Here is a 25,190-nt window from a genome sequence, read left to right as displayed (position 1 = left end):
ATTAAAGATTAAAGAAGTGAGTGGGCAAGCAATTCTTTGCCCACCTCTACATTCAAGGACTTGCCCTCACCTTGCGACTTTGCGGACTTGTTTGCAGTTTGAGGTGACTTGAAGCTGCCACCCTTGCCAGCTCGACTCGCCGCAGCACGGGAAGTGGCGGCCTTGCACACGGCATTCACGGGAGACGTCTTTGAGGTTTTGCCCGGCGACTTCCGGCTGGAGTTGCGGAGCTTACTCAGGCCTTTTTTCAGATAGTTGTTGCTCCTGCTGTTCTTTGGTGTGTTCTCGATGCTGAACATCATCGACTGCCTGCGTTCCGCCTGTGAAGAGGAAGTAAAATGATAAAATGACTTTAATGAACGAGCCATTGATCAGCGAACAGTGTGCCAGATATTAATACTGTAGCGTATGCAAAATGGGGTCGGATGTCAGTGACAATTGATCACTCTGATTGGCTGTGTCTGAATGCCCACCCTCATTCACTATATAGTAACCTAATAATTATATAGTGCCCTTAAGGGGTGTTAGAAAAAATCGATTCGTCAATATATCGCGATTTTACAGCGCGCAATTCTCGAATCGATTCAATATGGGGCAGAATCGATTTTTAAACATAAATTTTTTAATGGGAATATTCAACAAAACGTCTTACTTAGGGTTATGATTCAGACATTAAGCATGGAAGAATGTTATATTAATGGAACATTAAGCCTTAATATTTTATTTCAGTGCTGTTCAAACATGAAACAGACTGCAATCTGTTTGTCAAATGCAGTGGCTCAGTTAGAAGCCTGAATTTTCAGATAAATACATTTTCATACAAATCTTAAAGTGTACATGTACAAGTTTATTGATTTGTATTTTCTAAATTTGAGTAAAAAAAATAAAAAAATCGCAATAATAAATTTATAGATTCGCACCGGGATTAATTGGTATTGAATCGAATCGTGACTTATGAATTGTGATACGAATCGAATCACATATCACATAACCACCGTACTTTTTTTTGGGTGGGGGGTATTCAGGCACCCCTCCAAAATGGCGTGACCCCTTAGTGTGCACATTTGGACACAGCCCATGACTGCGGTTTCTAAAGTTCAACGGGGACTAATTGGCCATATTTAATGAATGTTATGTAAAGGTTCATGGTAATCTCCATCGACAAGTATTTGTTTCAGCAACTTGGGGAATGTCCTTGCTTGCTTGCGTGCGGCAGTGGCTTGATTTTATGGCGTGACGTGAGCAAGGCTTTTTCTTCCTCCCCTCCCAAATTACATTCTCTGCGATGAAGTGTAACATGAAAAAAAGGAGGTACAATACCCCTGGCTGTACATTCAATCTGTTTTTACCTTAGACTAAAAAAAAAAAAAAAATAGCTATGCCATGTGCTGTCATCTGAGTGTGCCTAAAAATGTCATAATTTCAGCCTACAATTACTCGATTTGAACTTGCACGGTTTCAAAGAAAGTGAGTAAAAGAGTTCATCAAAGGCCATTTCTTCTGCCACGGACTTCCGCAAGTCACACACCTACGCCGTTTCCGGTTACTGTTGTTTTTAGTTACTAAGTAACCAAGTCATAACTATGCTTAACCAGTGACTATCCATAAATGAATATCTATCCATCCATTTTCTATGCCGCCGCCGCCTTATACTATTCAGGGAGCTGAAGTCATTCCGAGCTGACGTTAGGCAAAAGGTGGACCACACCAGTGTGTTGGTCCAAGGTCAATCTCTTTTTTCACACGCAGAGAGAGAGAGAGAGAGAGAGAGAGAGACAATTATTCGCACAGTCACAGAGTGGAGCAAACCATTCGAACTCAGTGACCCATGAACTAAAACATTACACAAATAAAACCTTTTGGCAAACTTACTGGACTGAGGGCAGGATGAAGTTGAGAGTTGGACGGTCTGCTGCCGCTGCTCTTATTTTTGGGAGTGAGCGGGCGGGGGAAGCAGCTGGCCTTCAATTTTTTCTGAAAAATAACAATTTTAGAAAATAAAATGATTGCCGACAGTTGAAAAGGGGAAAAATTCAAACAACCCTTAAATTGGACTACATTGCAAACAGACTAACCTCAGGTGACATTTGAGGAACCGATAACGTTGACGTAGACCGCTTTGTGCATTTCAGCTGAGAAGAGCTGACTGATTTGGACGGTGGGTAGTCTGCCATCAAGGACAAACGGTGAGAACGGATGCTGGCTGTGGCGCTGGACTGCCCCGCTGCGAGGGAGTGGCGATGGGAAGCCAGAGAGTCCTGCAGCTGGCCTGGCATGACAGATGCGCGACGAATGGTCTCTGTGGGGTCACCTGTACGGACTTCCTCGTCGGTGAAAGTCAAGCTGCTCTTGAAGCCAGTCTGATGTGAGAGAAGGGTTTGAATTGATACCATAAACTGGCATTGCAACTTATGTCAATTAATCATTTGGATGTAACTGGATTTGCAGGGTCTAACCCGTGTACCAAATTGTTGTTACCCTTCTGCTAATGAAAGAAAAACCCACAGTGGTCTCGGAAACAACTTTAATCAAACTAACGAACAGATCTGCACATTCCATCAATGCCCATTTTGCTGACGAATGACAGATTGACGATTACAGTTTGGTTCAGCTTGAAATCTTGACGATGATGGAAGGGTGTCCCGACTTGACGATTACCGGACACTCAAAATTCATTGACGGGGCCGCCGCCCACTCTGATCTGCACTACAGCAGAACTCCATCATAATTGATGCGTCCAAGTCCAGTGAAATATTTCATGTACATTCAAGAATAGACTTAACTCTTTTTTTATTTGAAAATGACATTTATATATTTTGACAGGGATGCATCGGAAACGTTATTACTGTACTGTGTGCCTCGCTACCATTTTGAGGTCTGACAATTTTCCTAATATCATTTTCTACATGCCGTTTTCATGTTCTACTCTGATGTACGCATATGCAATAGCGTTCACAGGTTGCAACAATATGAAAATGCGTATCCTAGTGTTTACTATACAAGATAAGCCACTCCTCTACCAACCTCAAACTCTAAATGGTAGCTGCTCTTGAGATGAGGAGGGCAGGCTTTGTTCCTGGCTTGAAGCTCAGCAATCCTCATCCAGTCATCAGACGCAGCATCTGGCTCGTTCTCTGCCCCGACGCAGAACGTGCTCGTGGCTGTACATGTTAGAAAACAGAAAATTGAGTTTATAGTCATTTTGAGCCTCATCTAAAGATCAGATGCCATTAAAAAGACAGTAAATCATACGTCTCTACTGTTTTGCAGCTAGGTTGAAACCTACTCTGAGAATGGAGCGCGCTCCGCCGATATCCAGGAAGACCGATGAGCTGGTCGTTGGCAGCGCCGGCCATTTTAGCGGGTGTGTCAAAAAGCTCCATGGATACAGGACGTGCACCGGAGAGGTTGGGCTGCGAGCGAGCTGAAGCCAGGCTGTAGAACGTCTCTTCAGCTTCAACGCCGCCTTGAGTTTTCTGCAGAGGAGTCCAATGAGGGTTTACCACATAGCTTAAAGAAGAACGTTTGACTGCAGTACTTTCTAAGAACATGCTAACTGAGATTGGATGGATCATTTATTTGACAGTATATAGGTGTCCTCTGTCCATTGGGTTTTATTCCTACAACGGCAACGTAACCAGATTTGTACCCAAAGTAAAAAATGCCCCTTCCTAACTCTTCTAACCAATCTATGACTAACCTAAACTAAAGTCATAATTACAGTAAATTGAATATTTGTGCAAATGACATTTCTTGGCCAAAATGTATGTGGTGGCTGTGGATCAGGAGGTAGAGTGGGTCGTCCAGTAACCGGAGGGTCAGTTGTTTGTCATGTCCTTGGCCACTTCACACACCTTGGCGCCAGCGCCACTCACATTGGTGTTTGGCTGCTGGTGCGACTGTTTGGTAGTGGTCGGCGGCACACACTGACAGCCACGCTTCCGTCAGTCTGCCCCTGGGCAGCTGCGGCCTACGTATGTAGTTTACCGCCACCAGAGCGTGAATGAGTGAGTGCATGAATAATGCATCTATTATGAAGTGTCTGAGTGTACAGATTCTGAAAAGCGCTATATAAATCTGATGCATTATTATGGGACTGCTGAGCGGAGCAAGCAGGCACATATTACTATCCTAGGAAAAGGGTTTATTGTTGCGTATATTATTATATCATCTTCCAGCGATTTTTCCGCAAGAATGCAGCCCGTACCGTAGATCAAAGCGGGACAAATGAGGTATCAAACGATGCGGCTCGATCTGACTCGGTGCAGCATTACTTTTCTCGGAATTCCCAGTTAACATGGCGACGCAATTCCCAAAAAAGTCCCCAAAAAAGTCCCATAGGAATGAATGGGAAACCCAAAGTGATCAAATCAATTCAAGCACCTTTTTCCAAGACACGCTGCGCGCGCATACGTTACCCGACCGATATGAATTTTAGCTCATTTTGTAGCAATTTTTCCCATCTTTAGCTCAGTGTCGCAAATTTTTTTTAGGAATGAAAGCTCTCCCCCCTGTGCGGGTTCAAAGACAGTGAGTGAAATAGCCTTCTAACATTGGTGTGTATTGGACGGGCTTCAGTGGAGCAATTAGGCTTTGAGTGGCGGGAACCAAAAAATCTATTTCCAAAAGTTTCACTTCAACTCGTCACCATGGCCACAATCTTTGCTCACTAGACATCAAATTTGCACATTTTGTAGTCACAAGCGTCTTCTTTCAGACAAACTAACTTTTATTTGGCTAAGGTATCATTTAGTACCTTTATTTTCACGTTAAGCGAGGAGAAGTCTGACTTTTTGCCTATCTTTACCATGTTAATTTTGGCGCCTTTCTCTCTTCTTTTTTTATAAATCATAAGTTTTCAACCTGCTCTCATTTGGTCATTTTTCATCCGATTAAGAAAATGAGAACATGCTCGCGTTCCCCAAACCCTTGCCGTTCTAACGAGCCATTTCTTGAATCTGCATCTTGAACCGTTAAGTCGTGAGAGGCTTTTGTTCGAGGTGTTTCGTCTCTCATTCATTTCAGTTGAATGTGTGTGCGTGAAGTCTCCAGTATGTTAAAGTTCCAATGTGTGTGCGTGAATGTTTCTTAAAGGGACAGTAAGATACTTTTAGTTGATGTTGAATATGGTTAACTTCCACAATTCTTGACCGATTCCAGTCGTTTACATTTTAAACTGTTCAGCTCATTTACATTTTAAAAAAAACAACACATTATTATTATTATTTTTAATTTAAATTTGTTTTATTAAATGGAATGGACTGCTATTTAAATACTGTTTTTTTAGCTATTACAAGTGCTACTACTAAAAGTCCTACTACTATACTACTACTACTATTGCTACAAGTACTACATACATGCGTCTATCCACCTTGCAAGAGTCAGCAGTCCCATTCAAAATTTCCGCGGGAATTTTTCTAGTTATTATTATTATTATGACCATTATTATTATTAACCAATAGGGGTATGCCAAAAGAATCGATTCACATAAGAATAACGATTCTCATTTAGTACGATTCAGAATTGATTTTAAATGTCCCAAAATCGATTTTATTTAAATAATTTTTTACTATCTTGCCTTTGTCTGTGTGTGCCTTTATTTAGAGCGCTGTTCATGTTGTACCCGCTTTGGCCACTTAGGGGCAGTGTGTTCCACACGGTCTAATACACTGCTAAGTTGTAGCCACAGAGAGTAGAAGGAAAAAGTCACAATCAAGTTATTCCAATAAAAGTTTTTTGCAGTGTGGAGCCGTTCTTTTGAGTGATAAAAGTGCTGCGAGTAGCGCGCTAATTAGCATTAGAGAGCCAGATTGAAGTAGATCATTACAATTCCTTGCACATCTATAGATTGAAACAAAAATCAGTCAATCAAATCATTTTGAATCAAAAATCGCTCTTAATCAAAAATCAATTCTGAATCGAATCGCAGACCCAAAAATCGGAATCGAATCGTGAGACATTCAAAGATTCCCACCCCTAGTAACCAAGCATGCCTTTTTGTGCTGCATGACACCATATCATTCCACTGTGGAAAATTGTTCATTGCAGGCGGTTGTTAACATTTTGTTGGTACAGTTGTAAACAAAAGATCCTTTGATAGGAGTGAAACGCAGTTCTGGAAATGCAGTTTGTTCAAATATTAAAGTTCAGAAGCATGTCAACAAGTTTACCTTTGTCATGGTTATGTTTATAACCTGTGTTGTCCTCCGTCTTTTGATAGATGATGATGGATTTAAACAGCGGAAATCCACTTCTGTTTTGTCTTCTGTAGTGGTTCTAGACAAAGAAAATGTATATGCCTTAGTTCTTTGTCTTATCATATTTATTACGTTTATTGTTACCATACAAGTTGTAATTGCTCCACAATTACAAATGTACACTATGTAAACTAGAATTCCCAAGGCTACGTTCACACTGCAAGCAAATGCGACCCAGATTTTTAAAAAATTGCCCAAATTCGACCTATGACTTTTTTATGTCAGTCTGAACGGCTCAATTCCGATTTTTTCATATCCGACCTGGGTCATTTTCATATGTGGTCCTAGATCGGATACGTATCCGAATTTTTGAAATTTGACGCAGTCTGAATGGTCAGGTCGCATATATCCGACGTCATCAAAAGTCCAATATGCGCTCCGCGCGGGCGGGGGCATTAACTCTTTGACCGCCAAAAACGTTAAATAACGTTTAGTAAAATCCTATGGAGGACTGCCAAAGACGTTAAAAGACGTTCTCTATGGTTTTTTTGTTGTTGTTTTTTAAACGGGTGGAGGAAAGCCTTGGCCAGCTGTGCTGAAAGTATCAAGCAGATCTAGTTAGTATAATGACTATTTTTGGCCCCTAGATGGCAGTGATGACTCTCTTTGGACAAGATTGGGTAAGCGTCAGTAGAAGACGTGAGGCGGAGCTAGAGTGTTGTGGAGAGAATGTCTGAGGAAGCGAAAATGGCGACCGGTTGCAAGCAGCTCACGCTTGAGCATTTTTTTCAAAGACGGAAAGCATCGATCAATACTAAAAAGCGCATTGATGTCGACGATGATGATGATGGTGGTGACTCCGAGCTTGCCGCCGAAGTTGGACGCGTTGACGCGCGGCTATGATCAAGTCATAAAGCCTCACCGGCTAGCGATGCTAACGCCGGAAAACGCGGAGCACAACCGAGCACTTCTGCACAGGTGGACGTTCAATCGGACCAATGCGAGTCCAATGCATATTCATCGGAGGAGTGGGTACAGTCTGATCACGGAGAAGACACTGGTTCTGGACTACGATGCCACCATGAATGGAGTGGATAAGATGGATCAACCACCCGGTATAGGAACTGAAGGACAATGAGGAAGCCAGACGTAACACCACCGTAACGTAACCGTAGCATGATCCTGATAGTAGACTTGATGGCAATATGGCCAAACACACACTGCAGTATATACTTGCTATTCCCCGGAAAAAACGGCCGGCGAGAAAGTGTAGCGTCTGCACGCGAAGGGGCAATTGCAGTGAAACTAATCTGTTGTGCAAATCCTGCTGCGTCTCCTTGCACGCAGGGGAGTGTTACACAAAAAGAAAAACTGTATTTAAAACATCCACATAATTGTAAATAGTACCACAGTTGCACACATTTGTAAATAGTTTGCAAAATTGTTTTGTCAAATTGTTACACTGTTGAATGTAAATAAACGTATTTTGCTATCAAAAAACCCTTTTTCATTGTTGGTGGTAGTGTTTTACATAAGTAAAGCACTGTTTAGATGTTTGTGGCATCATTCATGGAAAAAAAAAGGTGTCAAATTCACTAGAGTGCATGAAATAATATAGTTTCACAAAAAGCTTGATTTCTCCGTATTTTGTTTCAAACTAATAATTTTCTATTGTTGATTACTGAAAAATGGAATAAGGTAGATGAAAGATGAGAGTCCAATCTTTCGTTTGGTAGTATGTGTGTTTCCATAGTCCAAACACAACATTTTCTGTGGACCTTGAAAGATCAGTCAAAATGCTTAAATCGGCTGGCACTCAGCATCCCTTTTCTGAAAACGCTTGGCGGTCAAAGAGTTAAGCTTGCTTTATGCTTGACGCATCCGCACGGCTCGGGATAACTTTAATTTAATTTAATCCCACTTGAAACATGAAGTATAAAGATGACATTTGTGGTGGTGATATTAGTAATTTAGCCACGCAGACGGCTCATTTATTACGAGCGGCAATGACGTCACCGTTAGGGGGGGGGGGGGGGGGGGTACTGGTCCGTGAGATTAGGCACTCGAACAGGCTCGCCTCATTTTCACAAAAAAATTCGACCTCCTCCCGCATCACTCCTCTGTAGATGTGAGATCATGATGGGAAAAATACGAACCCCGACGACGGATTTACAAAAGTCCGTGGCCCTGACACGCCGTACCATACGCATTTACTTCCACAAACACAGCGTTGTGAGTGACGTTGTATTTTCTTCTGCGCATGCGGGTCACTTTGTAGACGCATTACAGCAGACAGACTGAGGGCGCAATGAATAGGTAATGCGAACGCTTACTAAAGAAAAATCGGACATCACCCCAAAAAATCTGTATTAAGCAGCAGCGAGACCAGAAACCCTAGCATGGCGGCGCTCTGCTGCTAAGATAGAACTAGCTCTATTATACTAAACTAATCCAAATTTAACCATCATATATCTTGGCTTTTCTCTTCTCTCTTTCATCCGGCAGATCTGAAATACCACCCAACGTGGAGGACCTTGAACGTTTCATCGACGGATATTTTTACAGCTGCGCGATGGAGGATCCTTCCGTCGAGAAACCGTCGAAGAAACCTTCTTCGAAGAAGAGGAAAAACGACTCAGCGACGGACACGGACGACCTAACCACTACGGACGTCTCGGTCAGTGTGCTGGAGTCCATAAATAAAAAACTTGACGTCCTCGGCCTCATCCTGGAGGACGTCAAAGAATTAAAGGTAAGCCTGGAATTCGTCAGTCAGCAGGTAAGTGTCCTTAAACAGGAAAATGCCGAGCTACATTCTACACTCACGGCTGTTTCAGCCGAGCTGGAAACTATGAAAAAAGAGAATAAAACGCTAAAAGAAACAGTTTTAGATGTTCAATCCCGTAGTATGCGGGAGAATTTAATATTCTCAGGTATATCTGAGAATACCTCTGATAACCCAGAGGTTGAGATAAAAAAAATTATGACGAATTCATTAAAAATTCCTCAGGAGACGGTAAATAACATCTCTTTTGACCGGGTACATCGGCTTGGAGCCCGTAGAGGCAACAAACCCCGTCCTATTATTGCCAAGTTTGAGCATTTTAAACAGAAATTATTTGTTAAAAGTAAAGGACGGGAGCTTAAAGGGACCTCATTTGGAATGAATGATCAATTCCCGAGAGAGATCAATGAGCGGCGAAAGGTACTGTTTCCTATAATGAAACAAAATAGGCAGGAGGGTAAACGGACTACGATAGCCGTTGATAAGTTATATATCGATGGCCAACTATTCCGGAACCCCAATTCCACTCCCTGGCTGTTCTAATTAGCATTGGTGGAACTAAACTTAGTTTGATTACTAGGTGTATACATATACTGTATATGTGGTTATAAAACCAAAAATATGAATACTTATTATGTTTAGGCTATATTATAAATATAATATTAATACACAACTATATCTAAAGTATATTTAAATAAAAAAAAATAAAAAAAATCTCGCTTGGGTTACTGGTGTATTTTTATGTTTAATCCCCTGTTAATTTCCTTCACTTTCACCGCCCTACTCGTTTTTGCACTGTTTTATTTACTTACACGTTACCTTACACGTTACCTTACACGTTACCTTACACGTTACCTTACACATTACCTTATACGTTACCTCATATTTTATACAAACTATATAAATCACCTAACCACTTTGATTCTATCCTATAACATGCCAGTGGTGGCAAATGGCCTATACAGATATATACATAGGACTGAGTTTATATTATTTGTATGCATAAATTAGTTCTGGTTTCCTGGAATGTTTGTGGCGCTCGCTCACAGGCAAAAAGAATAAAAACTTTAGACCATCTCTTAAAATTAAAAGCAGATATTTGCCTCCTACAAGAAACCCACCTACAAAAATCTGAAGAAAAATTACTTATTGATAAAAATTTTAGCCAAGCGTACTCTGCCCCTTATAACAGTAGACAAAGGGGAGTCTGTATACTCATACATAAGAATTTACTCTTTACTCTAAATAATATAATAACAGACCCAGAGGGCCGATACATTATTATTCAGGTGACTATATTTAATAAAATATATACATTCGGTAATTTATATGCCCCTAATAATGATGATCCGGCTTTTTTCCATGAATTTTTCTCTAAGCTGTTTGAATTAGCAGCGAACTCTACTATTATTATTGGAGGAGACTTTAACACAACCTTAAATCCATTAATAGATCGTTCTAATAAAACAACATGTATAAGGCGATCACAACCTACAAAAGTAATAGGGGAATATATGGATGACTTTGGCCTCGTCGACAGCTGGAGACTTAAAAACCCAAATAAGAAGGAATTTACCTTCTTTTCCGCTGTGCACCGGTCCTTTTCAAGAATTGATTTTTTTCTTACAAATAATTCTATTGCTGATAAAACCGTTACAAAAATACATCCTATTATTATTAGCGACCATGCACCAGTCTCCCTTTCCCTACAAGTTGATTATACCTTTAAACCACCACCTACATGGCGTTTTAACATCTCACTACTAAACGACGCAGAATTTGACAAAATTATAAGAAAAGAATGGGCAGACTTTTTGGAAATAAATGACTCTCCAGACCTATCTCCAGCTCTTCTCTGGGAAGCTGGGAAAGCAGTAATTAAAGGTAAAATTATATCATATTCATCTTATAAAAAGAAACAGGATCAAAAATTAGAAAAAGACTTGGAAGATAAAATTAAACAACTGACGGATGAGTACGCAATAAACCCAAATAACCAAATATGGACTGACTTACAAAATACAAAAATACAGTTAGACGATATGTTAACTAAAAAGACAGAGTTTATAATACAACAATTGAGATACAACAACTTTGAATATAATAACAAATCAGGTAAATTTCTTGCAAACCAACTTCAACGTAATCGGGAAAAATCGCTTATAACGGCTATTAAAAGGTACAACTGGTGAATGTACACAATCACCAGAAGAAATTAATCAGATTTTTTATAATTATTATCACAACCTATACTCAGAAACTAATAAACCTAACCCAGAGCATATTGAGGCATTCCTCAGTAGCTTAAATATACCTCAGGTAACTACTGAATATAAAGATATGTTAGATGCACCACTTACTATAAACGAGTTGTACAGTGCTCTAGATAGTATGCCAAATGGCAAAGCACCCGGCCCGGATGGTTATCCGGCTATATTTTTAAAGCACTTCTGGTCAATGCTTGCTCCACTATTCTTAAGAGTAGTAACAGAAATTAAAACTAATGGTCATATACGCCCACACATGAATACAGCAGCAATTAAACTTTTATTAAAGCCAGAAAAAGACCCCACCCTTCCATCAAGTTACCGTCCGATTTCACTAATTAACACTGATATTAAAATTATCACTAAGGCTTTTACATCTAGATTAGAAACAGTAATCCCGACAATCATTCATAGCGACCAAACAGGCTTTATTAAAGAGCGTCACTCTACTAATAATATTAGAAGGCTCTTTAACCTTATTAGTATGTCACAGCGGCATGATAAAAAGGCAGTTATTATATCATTGGATGCAGAAAAAGCTTTTGATAAAGTTAACTGGTCCTTCCTCTTTGCTGTTTTAAATAAATTTGGCTTTGGGAAGTCATTTATTCACTGGGTGTCAGTATTCTATGATTCTCCTAAAGCTACTGTTACTACTAATGGGATTATATCTAAGAGTTTTACTCTACAGAGAGGCACAAGACAGGGATGCCCACTGTCGCCTTTATTATTTGCAATATTTATTGAACCGCTTGCATTAGCCATACGCCAGGAAAGAATGATTCAAGGAATTCACTCTGGGGTAACAGAACATAAAATTAATCTATATGCCGATGATATTTTACTTTATTTAGAAAAGCCTGCTATTTCGTTAGGGGAAGTATTTAACTTAATAACTAAATTCTCACAGTTATCAGACTATTCTATTAACTGGACAAAATCAACACTTCTACCTATTACAGAAAATTCATGGAATCCTGCAAGCCAGGACCCATACTACTCATTTCCTATAGGTAATTTAAAATACTTAGGCATAAAAATCTCACCTAAATTAACTGATTTAGTTAATTTAAATTTCACTCCACTTCTGGATAGCATTTATAGTGACTTGGAGCGCTGGAATAGCCACTATTAAAATGAAAGTTTTACCCAAAATAAACTATTTTTTCTCAATGATTCCATTTAAACCTACGGCTAACTGGTTCCAGTTGTTGGACTCAGCCGTTACAAAATTTTACTGGGAAAAAAAAAAGAAGCAAAGATTAGTCTATCTACTCTTCAGAAAAATAAATCCAAAGGAGGTCTAGAGGCACCAAATTTTATGCACTATTATATAGCCAACCAGCTACAATATATTATTTTATGGGCACAACCCAATAGAGATACTAACTGTTGGCTGGAACTAGAACAGAAGGATTGTAATAACCTCAGACTCCTAGATTTACTCTTTATTACAACATCGATTAAGCGACATAACTGCTTTAAAAATCCAATGATTTCCGCCACCCTGACTGCCTGGTGGAAGGCACTAGAAATGACAAAAGCCCAAGTGGAGCCCAGCGGGCTTTCTCCCCTATGGCATAACCCCGACTTTCAAATTAACAACCAATCGTTTTATTTGAATGTGTGGGAGCAGAAAGGAATTACACATCTCCACCATCTCTTCTCAGATAATATGTTTATATCATATACATCCTTGCTCCAAAAATATAAAATAAAAAACGGAAACTTTTTACATTATTTGCAAGTTAAAAGTATGATAAAGAAACAAATCCCAAACACTCCAGGGTACGCTCCAACCGCCTGTTTTAGCTAAAGATATTACCAAGCTTTCTCCGACAACAACAAAAAAACTCTCAAAAATATATAAGTTACTTTCATATACTGATAAAACGTCTTTACCCATCTCAAAATGGGAAACAGACTTGTCTATAGCTCCGGAATCTGTCTTTTGGATTCAAGTTTGTGAAAATGTTTTTAAAATGACAAAACACACAAAATTACAACTTATCCAATATAAAATTATTCACAGAACATACATTACTCAATATATGATGAAGAAAATGGGACTCTCAGACTCCGACATTTGTCTCCAGTGTTTACAAAACACTACAGACATTTATTTTCATGCTTTATGGTTATGTACTCCGGTTATGTGTTTCTGGACTAAAGTCTTAGAAAAACTTTCCGCTGTCTTGGACTGTAGGATACCGTTCTCTCCAAACTTGTGTTTGCTAGGTGACTTAACAACAATTGACTTACCACATAAACAATTTCAATCGATACTTGTAGCCCTTACTATCGCAAAAAAAACAATTCTTGTTAACTGGAAAAATAAACAAACTTTGAATATCGACCAATGGTCTAACCTCCTCATAAATCATATTTTAATGGAAAAAATATCTGCCTCAAATAAAAACCAAATGTCAAAATTTAAAGAAACATGGTCTACGTATATAGAATTTTTTAACCTAAACTTGGATTTTAATTCTGCCTGTTAGCGAGAGCCACAGCAGCGTTATAACTTGCATTGATGTTTCTGTATTAGGCAATTTGTAACTAATGGTTGTGTTTCTATAGTCAGGAACCCGGCTGCTGCCAGCGGGATCGAGCGGATTCACCTCCGATGGGCACCAGGGGTTGATATTCGGATTCACGGCATGCCAGTGGGTTAATTCTGTGGGTGCTGTCCCCCCTGGCTGGGCGTGGGCGGGTCTGCCCCTCTGTTGGCTGCTGGGTGGCGGCTGCGTCTTGGCCGTTCCCTGGGTCTCTTGGGGGGTGCTGCGTTGCGGGGCTTTCCCTGGTGTCGGGGGCGGCGCCGTTCCGGCGCGGTCCGTCGCTCTGGGCCCGGCGACGCGGTTCGGGGCCTGTGGGCCGCCGGGGTGCCCGGTGGTTCCCTCTCCCCTCCCCCTTCCTCCCCCTTGCTGCCTCTCCCTCCTCGCCTCTCCCCGCCCGTCCTCCGCCTCCCTGTCCCCTCTCCCTCGTCACCCTTCCTCCTCCTCTCCCCCTCTCCTTGCGTCCCTGCCGCTGCCCCCTGCCCTTCTTGTCGTCCCCTTCCCCCCTCCCTTCCCCCTCCCCGGTACGCCTTCCTTCCCCTCCCCTGGGCCGGGGGCTCCATCCATGGCCCGGGTCTCGGTGCTACGGGGGTGGCTGGGGTTTGGTGTCGTGCCCGCCCCGCTCCGGTGGGCGTCCTGGCACCTCGGGCGGGACCCAGTATCCGGGGGACGAGCCCTATCGCCCCGCCGGACGGGTCCCATATGCCCGCCGGGGTCCTGGTGGGGTGGGTGGGGGCTTGGTGGGCCGGTGCGCCTCCTGCCCCCGCCCGGTTGGGGAGGGCCCCGCTGGTCACTCCTCTTAACTCACTACACTAGGTTTGCACAATACACTTTTATAGACATATAGGGCACATAACACACTTTGGGGGGTGGGGTAGGGTGGAAACACCGTCTTCACCCTACAACTCCCCTCCAATTTTAATACACCACACAACTTGTGGGGGGGGGGGGGGGTGCCATCGGTTGGGGCCCGCAGTATAGAGCAGTGCTGCGGTCCCCTGTCCGGTCCCCTCGGGTCTCCTGGTGTTCGGTTTAGGTGAACGGTATGAGATTTTTTCTAATAGGTTTTCTGGTGAGCTAACAAATACACGCACGCACGCACGCACGCACGCACATACACATACTCACCCACACACACAAAAAAAAAAAAAAATATATATATATATATATATATATATAAAAAAAAAAAAAAGAGCAATGATGATGACATTTCCGAATGAACAATACTGAGCTCTTACAAAAAAAAAAAAAAAAAAAAAAAAAAAAAAGTAATGCGAACGCTTACTAAAGAAAAATCGGACATCACCCCAAAAAATCTGTATTAAGCAGTGTGTAGAATTTTTCAATGCTCACTCATTTTAGAAACCCACTATTAATTTCAATATAAATGTAAAAAAATGTGTCCTTTCATGAACGGATATTAAAAAAAAAATTATAATATATATATATATATATATATATATATATATATATATATATATATATATATATAAAATCGTAGTCTATTGCTAATTATATTACATAGGTTGCGTAATGTCTTACAGAAGGTTGACATGTTTCACCGCCATCTTATTGCACAGTTACCCGATGGAGAGGAACTTTGTATTGTACCTTGTATTCTAATAGTTCACCACGAGATGGCACTAAAGTCTACACACTCTCCCTTTAAGACCTGCAGTGTGAACGTAGCCTAAGTCCTCATAACACGGCCATTTACCTGTTGATATGTCTTGTATTTATCGGTGTAAAATAAAGAGTTTCCAGTGACTCCGCCTTCAGACCGCGACGTTTGGCTGCCAGTCTCTCGGAGCTACGAACAAGTGGCGTGCTTGATTCGTCAGGCGCCGAAAGCTTCCTGCAGAATTGGAGGACAAATATGCCATTTAAATTAAGGTTCACATATTTCTGTCATGGATGATTTTGTCACGTCTTTTCCTTAGATTCATTTCTGTTCACTTTTTACTTAGCAAAATGTAACCTTGTGTTGTTCAGCGAATCTTCAAGGGAGCTTTGGTCCAGACTGTCCGTGCTCATAACTCTCTTGGGCTCCGCTTTCGTGTGAACATGCGAGTGTGAGCCCGGAACCTGCAGGCAACATGACTCAGATGGGCCTGCTTCATGGCCAGGGACTCGGTTGTGTGCACACGGGTTTAGGTCAACAGAGGCCACCTTCACATAAAAGGAGAACATGGAACATGCATTACTGTTTACTTAGAAATATGCAATCAAAACAGATCAAAATTTAAAAAAACAAGTTGCAAGTACCGGTTCTTTAAAACTAGTTCGTCACAATGCATTTACATCAATATAGAGCAATGCGCAGACCGGACGCAGCCTGGCTATTCAGTGTTTCCCACACCATGTTAATACTTGGGCGGCAATGCAGCCATTGAACCTGGTCCTCAGCCTTTGTCAAAGAGTTATTCAGACATTCAACTTGACCTTTTAGATGGTTAATCTGTTCTTGAAGGATTTCAGCCTGCTTGGAACTGTCCTTCTGCAAGATGACAAGTTGCTCATTTCTGGCCTCTATTTCTGTACTAAGGTCATGCTTAAGTTGATCTTCCTGTTTAGCACTTTGGACAGATGAGGTAAGATTCCCAACTTCCACTGTCAATGACTGGATTGTATTCTGCAGAATGTCTTGCTGATTAGAATGCTCCAAACATAGGTGAGCCAGCAGTTGGTCTTTGGTTTCAATGTCATTTTTGTTTTTCAAAATTTCAATTGTACAACCTTTAACCTCTTCTTTGAGGAAGTTAATTTGCTGATCTTTATCCACCAAATTTGATGTTGGATCATGAAACTTGGTTTCAAGAACTTTCAACTGCTCTTTGGTCTGATTAAGAAGGCATTCTTTCTGTCTACTAGTTTCCTTAAGGGTGTCCAATTCTTGCTGCAAAGTCACATTAAGGTTCTGTAGTTCCCTAATCTGCTGAGCTTTCTGTTGCTCCGTCTGCTCGAGTTGAAATTTCAGATGCTCAAGCTCTTCTCTGAGGATTTCAGACTGCTTGGAACTATCCTTCTGCAATATGACAAGCTGCTCATTTCTGGCCTCTATCTCTGTACTAAGTCTGCAAGCTTCATCCTCACTGGCTATAATCTGTTGCTGGAGCGCTTCCCTCTGCTTGATATTCTCGTGTTCAGTTTTAGTCAATAGGTCACGCTTAAGTTGAACTTCTTGTTCAGCGCGCTGGACAGACAACATAAGATTTTCAACTTCAACTGTCAAACTCTGGATTGTATTCTGGAGAATGTCTTTCTGATTAGAATTCTCCAAACGTAGTTGGGCTAGCAGTTGGTCCTTTGTTTTGATTTCATTTTTGTTTTTCATAGTTTCACTTGTAAAAACGTCAACTTCTTCTTTGAGAACGTTAATTTGGTGATCTTTTTCCACCAAACTTGATGCTAGATCATGAAACTTTGCTTCAAGAACTTTCATGTTTTCTTTGGTCTGATTAAGGAGATATTCCTTCTCTCTACTAGTTTCTTTAAGGATGTCCAATTCTTGTTGTAAAGTAGCAATAAGGTTCTGTAGTTCACTAACCTGCTGAGCTTTCTGCTGCTCCGCTTGCTCGAGTTGAAATTTAAGATGATCAATCTCTTTCTGAAGGGCTGCTCTCTGCTCAGACATTTCTATTTCCAGCTCTTTCAAAATACGATCCTTGGCCCGAGCAATCTCTTCAATATGCAGGTTTTGTTGCTCCATAAGTTCCTTCTGTTGGGCAATTTCTTGCTCATACGCTGAAAGCTGCAGCATTTTGGCCTCCACATTGGCCTCAGCCTTCTTCAAGCAGCCGAAGGTGCTGTTCAGCTCATTCTTTAAGTGGTCAATTTCACGCTCCAGCTCATCTCTCTGACAATTTGAAAATATAGGTTTTAAACAAGCTTGTAAATGTAGCAAACACTTTTATGAATTACTAAAGATCATGCATTAAAAATACGTCAAGTTTGAGTAATCCATGATACAGTACTTTACCTCAATTACAGGCCCCATGTTCTCTCCTACATCTTTCTTTCTGGCTGCTCTAATTTCATCTTCTAAACATGAAAGCTTTCCCTGCAGGATTTGAATTTGTTCAGTCAGAAGCTCCTGTAATGAAACAAAACCTTAACATTGAAATTGTCATATAAATCATTGACTAACTAAATGGTCGGTAGCCAAAAGTGGGTCACGGGGCCCAGAATGGGTTGTTAGAGGGGCTTCTCAGTTTATACATCAGTAATTAGTAAGAGGTTAAAAACAGGGGGAAATGAATTAGTTTACACGAGTGGTCTCAAACCCGCGGCCCGAGGCCACTAGCGGGCTCAGCTGCAAGATTATATTTTTACTAGGGCTGTCAAAATTAAAGCGCAAATATTTGCTTGGTAGAAAATAGTAGTAAAAATGCAATTAATCGTTATTAATTGCGGAATAGTGTGTGATTATTAGTTAGCATTTCAATTTTATAACTCCACCAAGACAGTCCCCAAAATACTTAGTACCGGTACTTAAAAAACTAAATACGAGCCAGCCAGCCAACTCTGTTTTAAAGACAGGTACACATACACGCTTGGCCGCCTGTCTACCGGTATGCGGAAAACGCCTCAAGTAAGCGACACGCCTCTTTCAGTGCGTGTGCGAGAGGCCGCAGGAAGATGGCTTCGCTGGACGTGCACTCCTCGTTGATTAGCATGAAGTGCTAATTAAGCTTATTAAAGCTTATTACGTGTAGCTTGCTGGCCGTCCACTCCTTGTTGAGAAGTATGAGAGTGGAAGCCACGCGACAGCATTGGCATTGCCTACGCATGTTTTCAATAAACACATGAAGAACACACATGTGGTTTTCAATTTTCAGTTTTAGAAACGTTTGGAACAAGAGCAAATGTTTTTCACGGAGAAGCAGAAGAAAAAGCAGCAATCAGTCCTGCAGTGGACTCAAGATGCGTTCAATGAACTGGCACACAGTAGGAAATCACAGCTATGCATAGAAAAAGCTCAGATGACTGACAGAGCAACAGACACAGGTTGTGACGCATTTTTGACACTTAAGTATTTGATTACGCATTCGACTAATTGGGAGTGGAATGGAGAAGAGCAGAGACGTGCACTCTAGCAACGTTACATTGAGTCATTGGAGTGCCACTGTATTGCCAATATTTAAAATGGATGACATCAAATGCAGTACTTCAAGAATATGGCATGCAATGTGAAAGCACATACAGTATAAACATAAATATATACAGTATGTACATAAATTAACATGTATACATCCCAATATTTTTGAATTAATAATAAATAAAAATAATTGGAAGATCTTTTGTCATTTTTAATTTTGCTGCTTTTGCTGATGTTTTAGAGTTTTGTCGAGGTATCGTTTCAGTACCGGTATCGAGGTATTTTATGCAGGTATAGTATTGAAGTCAAAAATTTGGTATCGTAACAACACTACTACAAACTGGGAACAAAATAATTTACACTCAACTTATTTTTTAAGGGCCATGTCAAAAAATGCGCCACAACCTGTCGCTCTGTCAGTCATCTGGGCTTTTTCTATGCATACCTATGATTTCCTACTGTGTGCCTGTTCTATGAACGCACCTTGAGTCCACTGCAGGTCCAGGAGTGATTGTTGCTTTTTCTTCTGCCTTCACCGCAAAAAACATTTGCTCTTGTTACAAAACGTCTTGTCGGTTGGCTTGCCGTGGCTGTCGGCCATGTAAGAAAAAAATTCCATATGACACTTGCGCGTCATACTTCTCAACGAGGAGTGGACGGCTAGCGAGCGCTACACTTAATTAGCGCGTCGTGTTTCTCAACGAGGAGTGGACGGCTAGCGAGCGCAACACTTAATTAGCGCGGCGTGTTTCTCAACGAGGAGTGCATGGCCAGCGAGCGCTTCAGTGTTCAGTGCGTGAAGCCATCTTCTGAGCCCTCTCACACACAAGCTAAAAGAGGCGTGCCGCTTAAGGCGCTTTCCACATATCGGTACACAGGTGGCCATGCGTGTATGTGTACCCGCCTTTAAATCAGAGTTGGCGGGCTGTTTCCTATTTATTTTTTTAAGTACCGGTGCTAATAAAAAATTTATACCGAGCTGTTTTTTATGCCAAAATATCAAGGTAACGGTACTAGTATCCCGTGCAACACTAGGCGAGCGCAATATGCAAAGACTCCGGCCACGAGACCAAGCAAGAATGGCTAACAAAATACTGCCATTATTTGCACTGTGTAAAACAACATCGGTTTGGCCAAGAAATCCGTAAAATGGCATCAGCGAAGACATGTTTACGAGGCACAATTTAAACTGCAAAGTGTCAGTTAAGTTACGCGTTTGTACATGGAGGCACAAGAGAATTCCAGATCGGTGCAAAAAGCAAGAAAAAGAACTCGGCGTTTGTCATCATTCCGGGAGGATTAACGAAGGAACTCAAAGTCTCCAATTGATGGACATTGACGTAAACTGGGCGTTCAAATTGAAGTTCCGAGCAGCATTTGTGCGCTGGATGAGAGACGGCAAACACACTTACACTAAACCGAAAGTGTGCATCGGGTGAGTACGCTACCGTGTGTGAATAGATTGTAGACGCCTGGGCACTGTTGTTTGAGCTAAAGGCGGCATCATGGCTAAACAGCCGCACGGCAACGAGACATAGCGAATGTAGGTTTTTCGTCAGGGGTTGGTAAATGTTGCAAACGGCTGTAAAGACAGTTGCAAATAATTTTTTATTGTCTTTGTGACGATTGGCAACCCTGAGCGAGCCCTCGCTGATTTTGATAATGACGAGGAGGAACCTGGCATGTTTGAAGGACAAATTGCTCAGTTGTTCAATTCGGATACAGAAGATGAGGACTTTGATGGATTTGTGAATGAAGACTGCTCAAAAAAAATAAAGTAAGTACATTGTTAAATTGTTGAATAAAGTAGAACCAAACTCACTATTTTGCTCCTGTTGTGTTGCTCCTGCAACCCGTTTGATTTAGCAAGCATGCGCCCAATACTGTGGTGCGCTTTATGTATGGGTTACGTTAAATAGCCCCCCGTCCCCCCAACTTCGAGCACCGATGTTGACAAAATTCTTAGCAGAAACACTGTAGTGTGTGTACACCCCTACCTTTTCTGCAGTGGCTTGATTGAGTTCAGACTGTAAGGTATCTATTCTGGCTCTCCACTCCTCTTGACCAGCTGCTTGGGTTTCTGTCAGCCTTCCAACTTCAGCTTCAAATTTGGACAGCTGTGCATACGCCGTACGCATCTGTGGAAATACATAATACTAATGCTGTTATTTGAAGTTGGAGAATGCACTACCTGATCACAAGTCCTCACACTCACAAAAGTAACAATGCATTAAATAGGCAGGAGAGTAGTACAGTGGTCCACATTCCAAGCCCTCTGCTACATAAGAAAAAATTCTTGCATTTCACTGAGTGGTAACGGCTTGAGAGTGTGTTTGCAAACATAGCAAATTTTCGCTGTCCTGTGAAAACTAGTTACGTCCATTTTTGTCATTTTTTTATTTTTACTTTTATGGGATGAAACTGAATGCAGACAACACCCCCGCCCCCCCATAAAAAAAAAATGGACATAAGTTTTTTTCACAGGACAGCGGCGAAATGTTTTTTCGTCAGGGCTCGCTCAGGGTTGCCAATCGTCACAAAGACAATAAAAAAAAATTTGCAACTGTCTTTACAGCCGTTTGCAACATTTACCAACCCCTGACAAAAAACCTACATTCGCTATGTTTTCAAAGACTCACAAGCCTTCGCCACTCAGTGAGATAAATTTGAGACAGCATTTGACAAATCCTTGATTTACAATGCTAGAATTGATTATCAATTTGTTCATTAATTTTAATAATATATTTACATCTTAGATTGAGTTACTCCTTAAATATATATTTTATTCCAGGAGCAATATTTACACACATTCATTCAACATTAGATGATTCGAAACAAGTGTTTATACCTGTGAAGAGAGGACACCGTTCTCCTCTTCAAGTTCACAGACTTTTCGCTCCATCAGTGAACAGTTATTTTTACAGTCTTTGTTTTCTTTAAGAATTTCATTCAGTCGCTGTTGTAACCTAAAAGGAAGAAAAGTGGGAACGGTGAATAACAACACACTTAAGTAATGCATTGTGGTAAACAAATATTCTTCATGAGAATGACTAAGCTTTGCGATATAGTGCTTACGTGGCCAGTGAAAAGGAAAAAGTGAAGCCTTTGTAATTTCTTAGATTTCTACACAAATAAGTCATAAAATATTGTCTGATCATCTAAATCAGAAGAATACTGTAAACAGTCTGCTTAAACACTGTACAATTATGTTTTCATATACCGGCATTTTAATGAAAATAATGTGAACAATCACAGGACAGGGAGGAAAAAGCAAGTGAACCACTGGATTTTATAACTTGTCGATCCTACTAGTTGACAAAAGCATCTCTAAAAGTCTTGATATTCATCAGTTAGACAAATTGTCTATAAATGGATAAAGTTCGCAGTGCTGCTTCTGTGCCAATGAGTTGCTCTCTGAAATAAAATGGAATGAAAATGCAGTTCATCCATTTTCTACAGTGCTTGTCCTCATTAAGGGTGTATGGGAATCGCATTAGATCAAGTAAAGCACAGATGGTCATAATTAAGATGTCACTATCAAGATATCAGATGGTCATTTAATTGCCTTCCTGAAAAGCACATTTGGTCTTTAGTGGTTATGTTATGCTTTCTCAAAGAAGCCCAGTGAGTCGGCTCAAATTTGAGTATAAGAAGGCGAATTCAGATTGAAAGCTGGTCTTACGAGCAATTCTTGGTCTCAAGTTCATTAATTTGTTCCCTGGTAGAATGCTCTTGATCGCTCTGCTCCCTTTTCATCTTGTCCAGGCGATACTGCAACTGGTTGATGTGAGACTCTGAGGAAAACAAGTGGGGAAAGAAAGAAACAAAAAACATAAGGGAAGGCATGCAAGTTCACTTGAACATTCATTTTCTATCACGCTTGCCCTTACTACAAGTCCTGTATAAGATGGAGCCGATCCCAGCTGACATTGGGCGAGAGGCAGTGTACACTTGAACCCAACCTTTCAATTTCACACCTATGGACAATTTAATCTCAAATTAAACTAATATGCATGTTTTGGCATGTGAGAGGAAACCAGAGGGAGAAGAACTTTGCGAACGTACTAACGTGGTCTCTGACGGACCATAGTGCGCGTGCTTCAAAATGCACACGCTTCGAACTTTGGTCGTTGCATTCTATTAGTTTATCACTAGATATCAATTGATTCTACACACTGTCCCTTATCTTGGCACCGTATAAACAAAAAAATTATATATATATATATATATATATATATATATATATTAAAAAAAAGATCTGCATTGCAGCCTTTGCAAGCATTTGGAAATTGCATTCTGCTAGTTTGCAATGTCGATTTGAATTTGATTGATTATTCAGCCCCTCTCAACAGCCTACACAGGTAGGCCTGAGCCAAATTTCAAACCCAGAACCTCAAAACTGTGAGGCACGAATGCCAGCATATTGGCTACCATGCTGATCATGGCAACCCAATTTAAGACCAATCAGTTGAACATGGTTAGGATGATTTCCTCCCCCCCCCCTTGCTTAAACCATCAAGAGACTGAGGGCTAACAACGGCAAAATTATGAATAAGCAGGATTGTAATATATTAACAAATTCATTACCATTTTGTGCAATGAGGCCAATCTTGCTGGTGAGCTCTCGCTCCAGTCCATCCCTATATTCTCTCTCTTGGATCATCTGCCCCTGTATCCTCCTCAACTGGAATTTGGGGGTGGTCATTAAATCCTGAAGAGGAGATTTGCTGTGGGAATAAATAATAAAGTAAAATAATTAATAAAACTTACAAATACAATGCTTTAATCTAATGAACTGTCTCACTAATTAACACACATCGAAGTTTCAATTCATTTATTTATTTTAATCGTAGACAATCAACTTTTCTTTTTTTAATGCAAACAAAAAGTGCAGGAACTCCAAGGGTCTATAGCATGCCTCAAAGTGCAATGAAATCTTCAACAAATTAATAGTTCTCTAAAGTTTTCGAAAGTCAAATTTCCCAAAATATTAATCTTTCACTTATCTCTGTTTTTAAGTCCAATCAAAGAAAAAAAAGTGGAGGGGCTGCTCAGCATTTTTAAAATTGATCTCTTATGGACCGTTGGGTGTTTAAAGCTGCATTGTGGCGGAATTTTTTTTTAATGTTAACAATTTTTCTACATAATTTATGCTCCTAACCTGACAAACAGCAGATTGATAACACGAATCACTCAAAGGAGTTCTCCACAATATCAATCTGGGACTGCTCCATGTCATCTGCTCGGGAAAGGCGGGACGTCAGGTACAATACTTCAAGATTATTGGGTAATGCGGAAACTTGTAACCTGGCAATAGCCAGATGATTACGATGGATTGACTCAAGAGAGTTCTCCACAATATCAATCTGGGACTGCTCCGCGTTGATTTGCTTGGGAAAGGCGGGACGCATTCTGTACAATACTTCAAGCTGATTGTATGATGAAAACATCATCTTCGGTCCAGTCTTAGAAAAAATAAAAATACAAATAAAAAAGGATGAACATCTTTACCAGTTAAAAATGCACGAAGCGCCGCTGTTCAACATTCAACAAGGAAATGGTGAGTAATTCTACAAGAACAGAATTAATTGCAGCATCCATTTGTCCATTTTAGATTAATTTGTTTCCCACGGCATCTGCACTTCCTGGTTTAGTCACAGCTGCATATCCAGCCCCCAAACACAATGTCACTCTGTGATTGGTCTGAACCACCAGTGGTTCGGATTGCTGGAAATCAACGGGCTCGGTACAAGATGTATCCTCCAGAGTGTGTGGACTCACAAATACTAGGGATAGACCGATAATCGGCGCCGATATTCAGCATTTTATGAATATCAGCATTGGCCTCTTTTTTTTTTTGATGGCCGATATATTAAAAACTGTTATTTTTGCTCCGATGGCCGCTTTTCTCCTCTGTCTGCTCCGAGTCAGCGGCTGTTGACTGCCTGCAGCATTGGCCCGCCCACAGCACCATCTGATTGGTTGCTCGTGCAGTACTAACAGCCAATAAACAGCAATTAGCTGCTATTAGCCCGTGAGCTAATTGCTAGCTCACGGATTAACGGCTATTAGCCATTTTTTAGCGGCTATTTGGGAGTTATCCCAGGGTTAGCGGGTGGGTGAACAGTTAGCCCACGAGCTAACACTTAGCTCGCGAATTAGCAGCTATTTGGGAGTTGGCGTGCGGGTGAATGGTTAGCCTGCGAGCTAACGTTAGCTCGCGAATTAACGGCTATTTGGTTAGCCCGTGAGCTAACGGTTACAGTTAGCTATTTGGTAGTTGGGATT

General features: G+C 40.9%; 1 protein-coding gene across 2 annotated transcripts in view; it reads right to left on the bottom strand.

Annotated features, from left to right (window-relative positions):
* The window catches only part of LOC147170791 (uncharacterized), a 38,562-nt gene that overhangs the window by 4,794 nt on the left and 8,578 nt on the right, over nt 1–25,190 (bottom strand). For both annotated transcript variants that reach the window (XM_086080221.1, XM_086080222.1), the window contains exons 9-22: nt 23,490–23,629; nt 22,585–22,696; nt 21,751–21,868; nt 20,900–21,040; nt 17,784–17,897; nt 17,352–17,660; nt 15,783–15,973; nt 15,522–15,659; nt 6,171–6,276; nt 3,287–3,476; nt 3,025–3,161; nt 2,076–2,360; nt 1,873–1,974; nt 71–320 (exon numbers count right to left, since the gene is read on the bottom strand). In XM_086080221.1, the coding sequence (XP_085936347.1) occupies nt 71–320; nt 1,873–1,974; nt 2,076–2,360; nt 3,025–3,161; nt 3,287–3,476; nt 6,171–6,276; nt 15,522–15,659; nt 15,783–15,973; nt 17,352–17,660; nt 17,784–17,897; nt 20,900–21,040; nt 21,751–21,868; nt 22,585–22,696; nt 23,490–23,629 (2,333 nt within the window). The remainder of the gene's footprint in view (nt 1–70; nt 321–1,872; nt 1,975–2,075; nt 2,361–3,024; nt 3,162–3,286; nt 3,477–6,170; nt 6,277–15,521; nt 15,660–15,782; nt 15,974–17,351; nt 17,661–17,783; nt 17,898–20,899; nt 21,041–21,750; nt 21,869–22,584; nt 22,697–23,489; nt 23,630–25,190) is intronic.

Source organism: Leptonotus elevatus, chromosome 7 (assembly GCF_054856555.1).
Source record: "Leptonotus elevatus isolate MCC_2025b chromosome 7, RoL_Lele_1.0, whole genome shotgun sequence".
Lineage (NCBI taxonomy): Eukaryota > Metazoa > Chordata > Actinopteri > Syngnathiformes > Syngnathidae > Leptonotus > Leptonotus elevatus.
The sequence above is the reverse complement of the archived record's forward strand: the minus strand, read 5'-3'. Positions and strand labels throughout refer to the sequence as shown.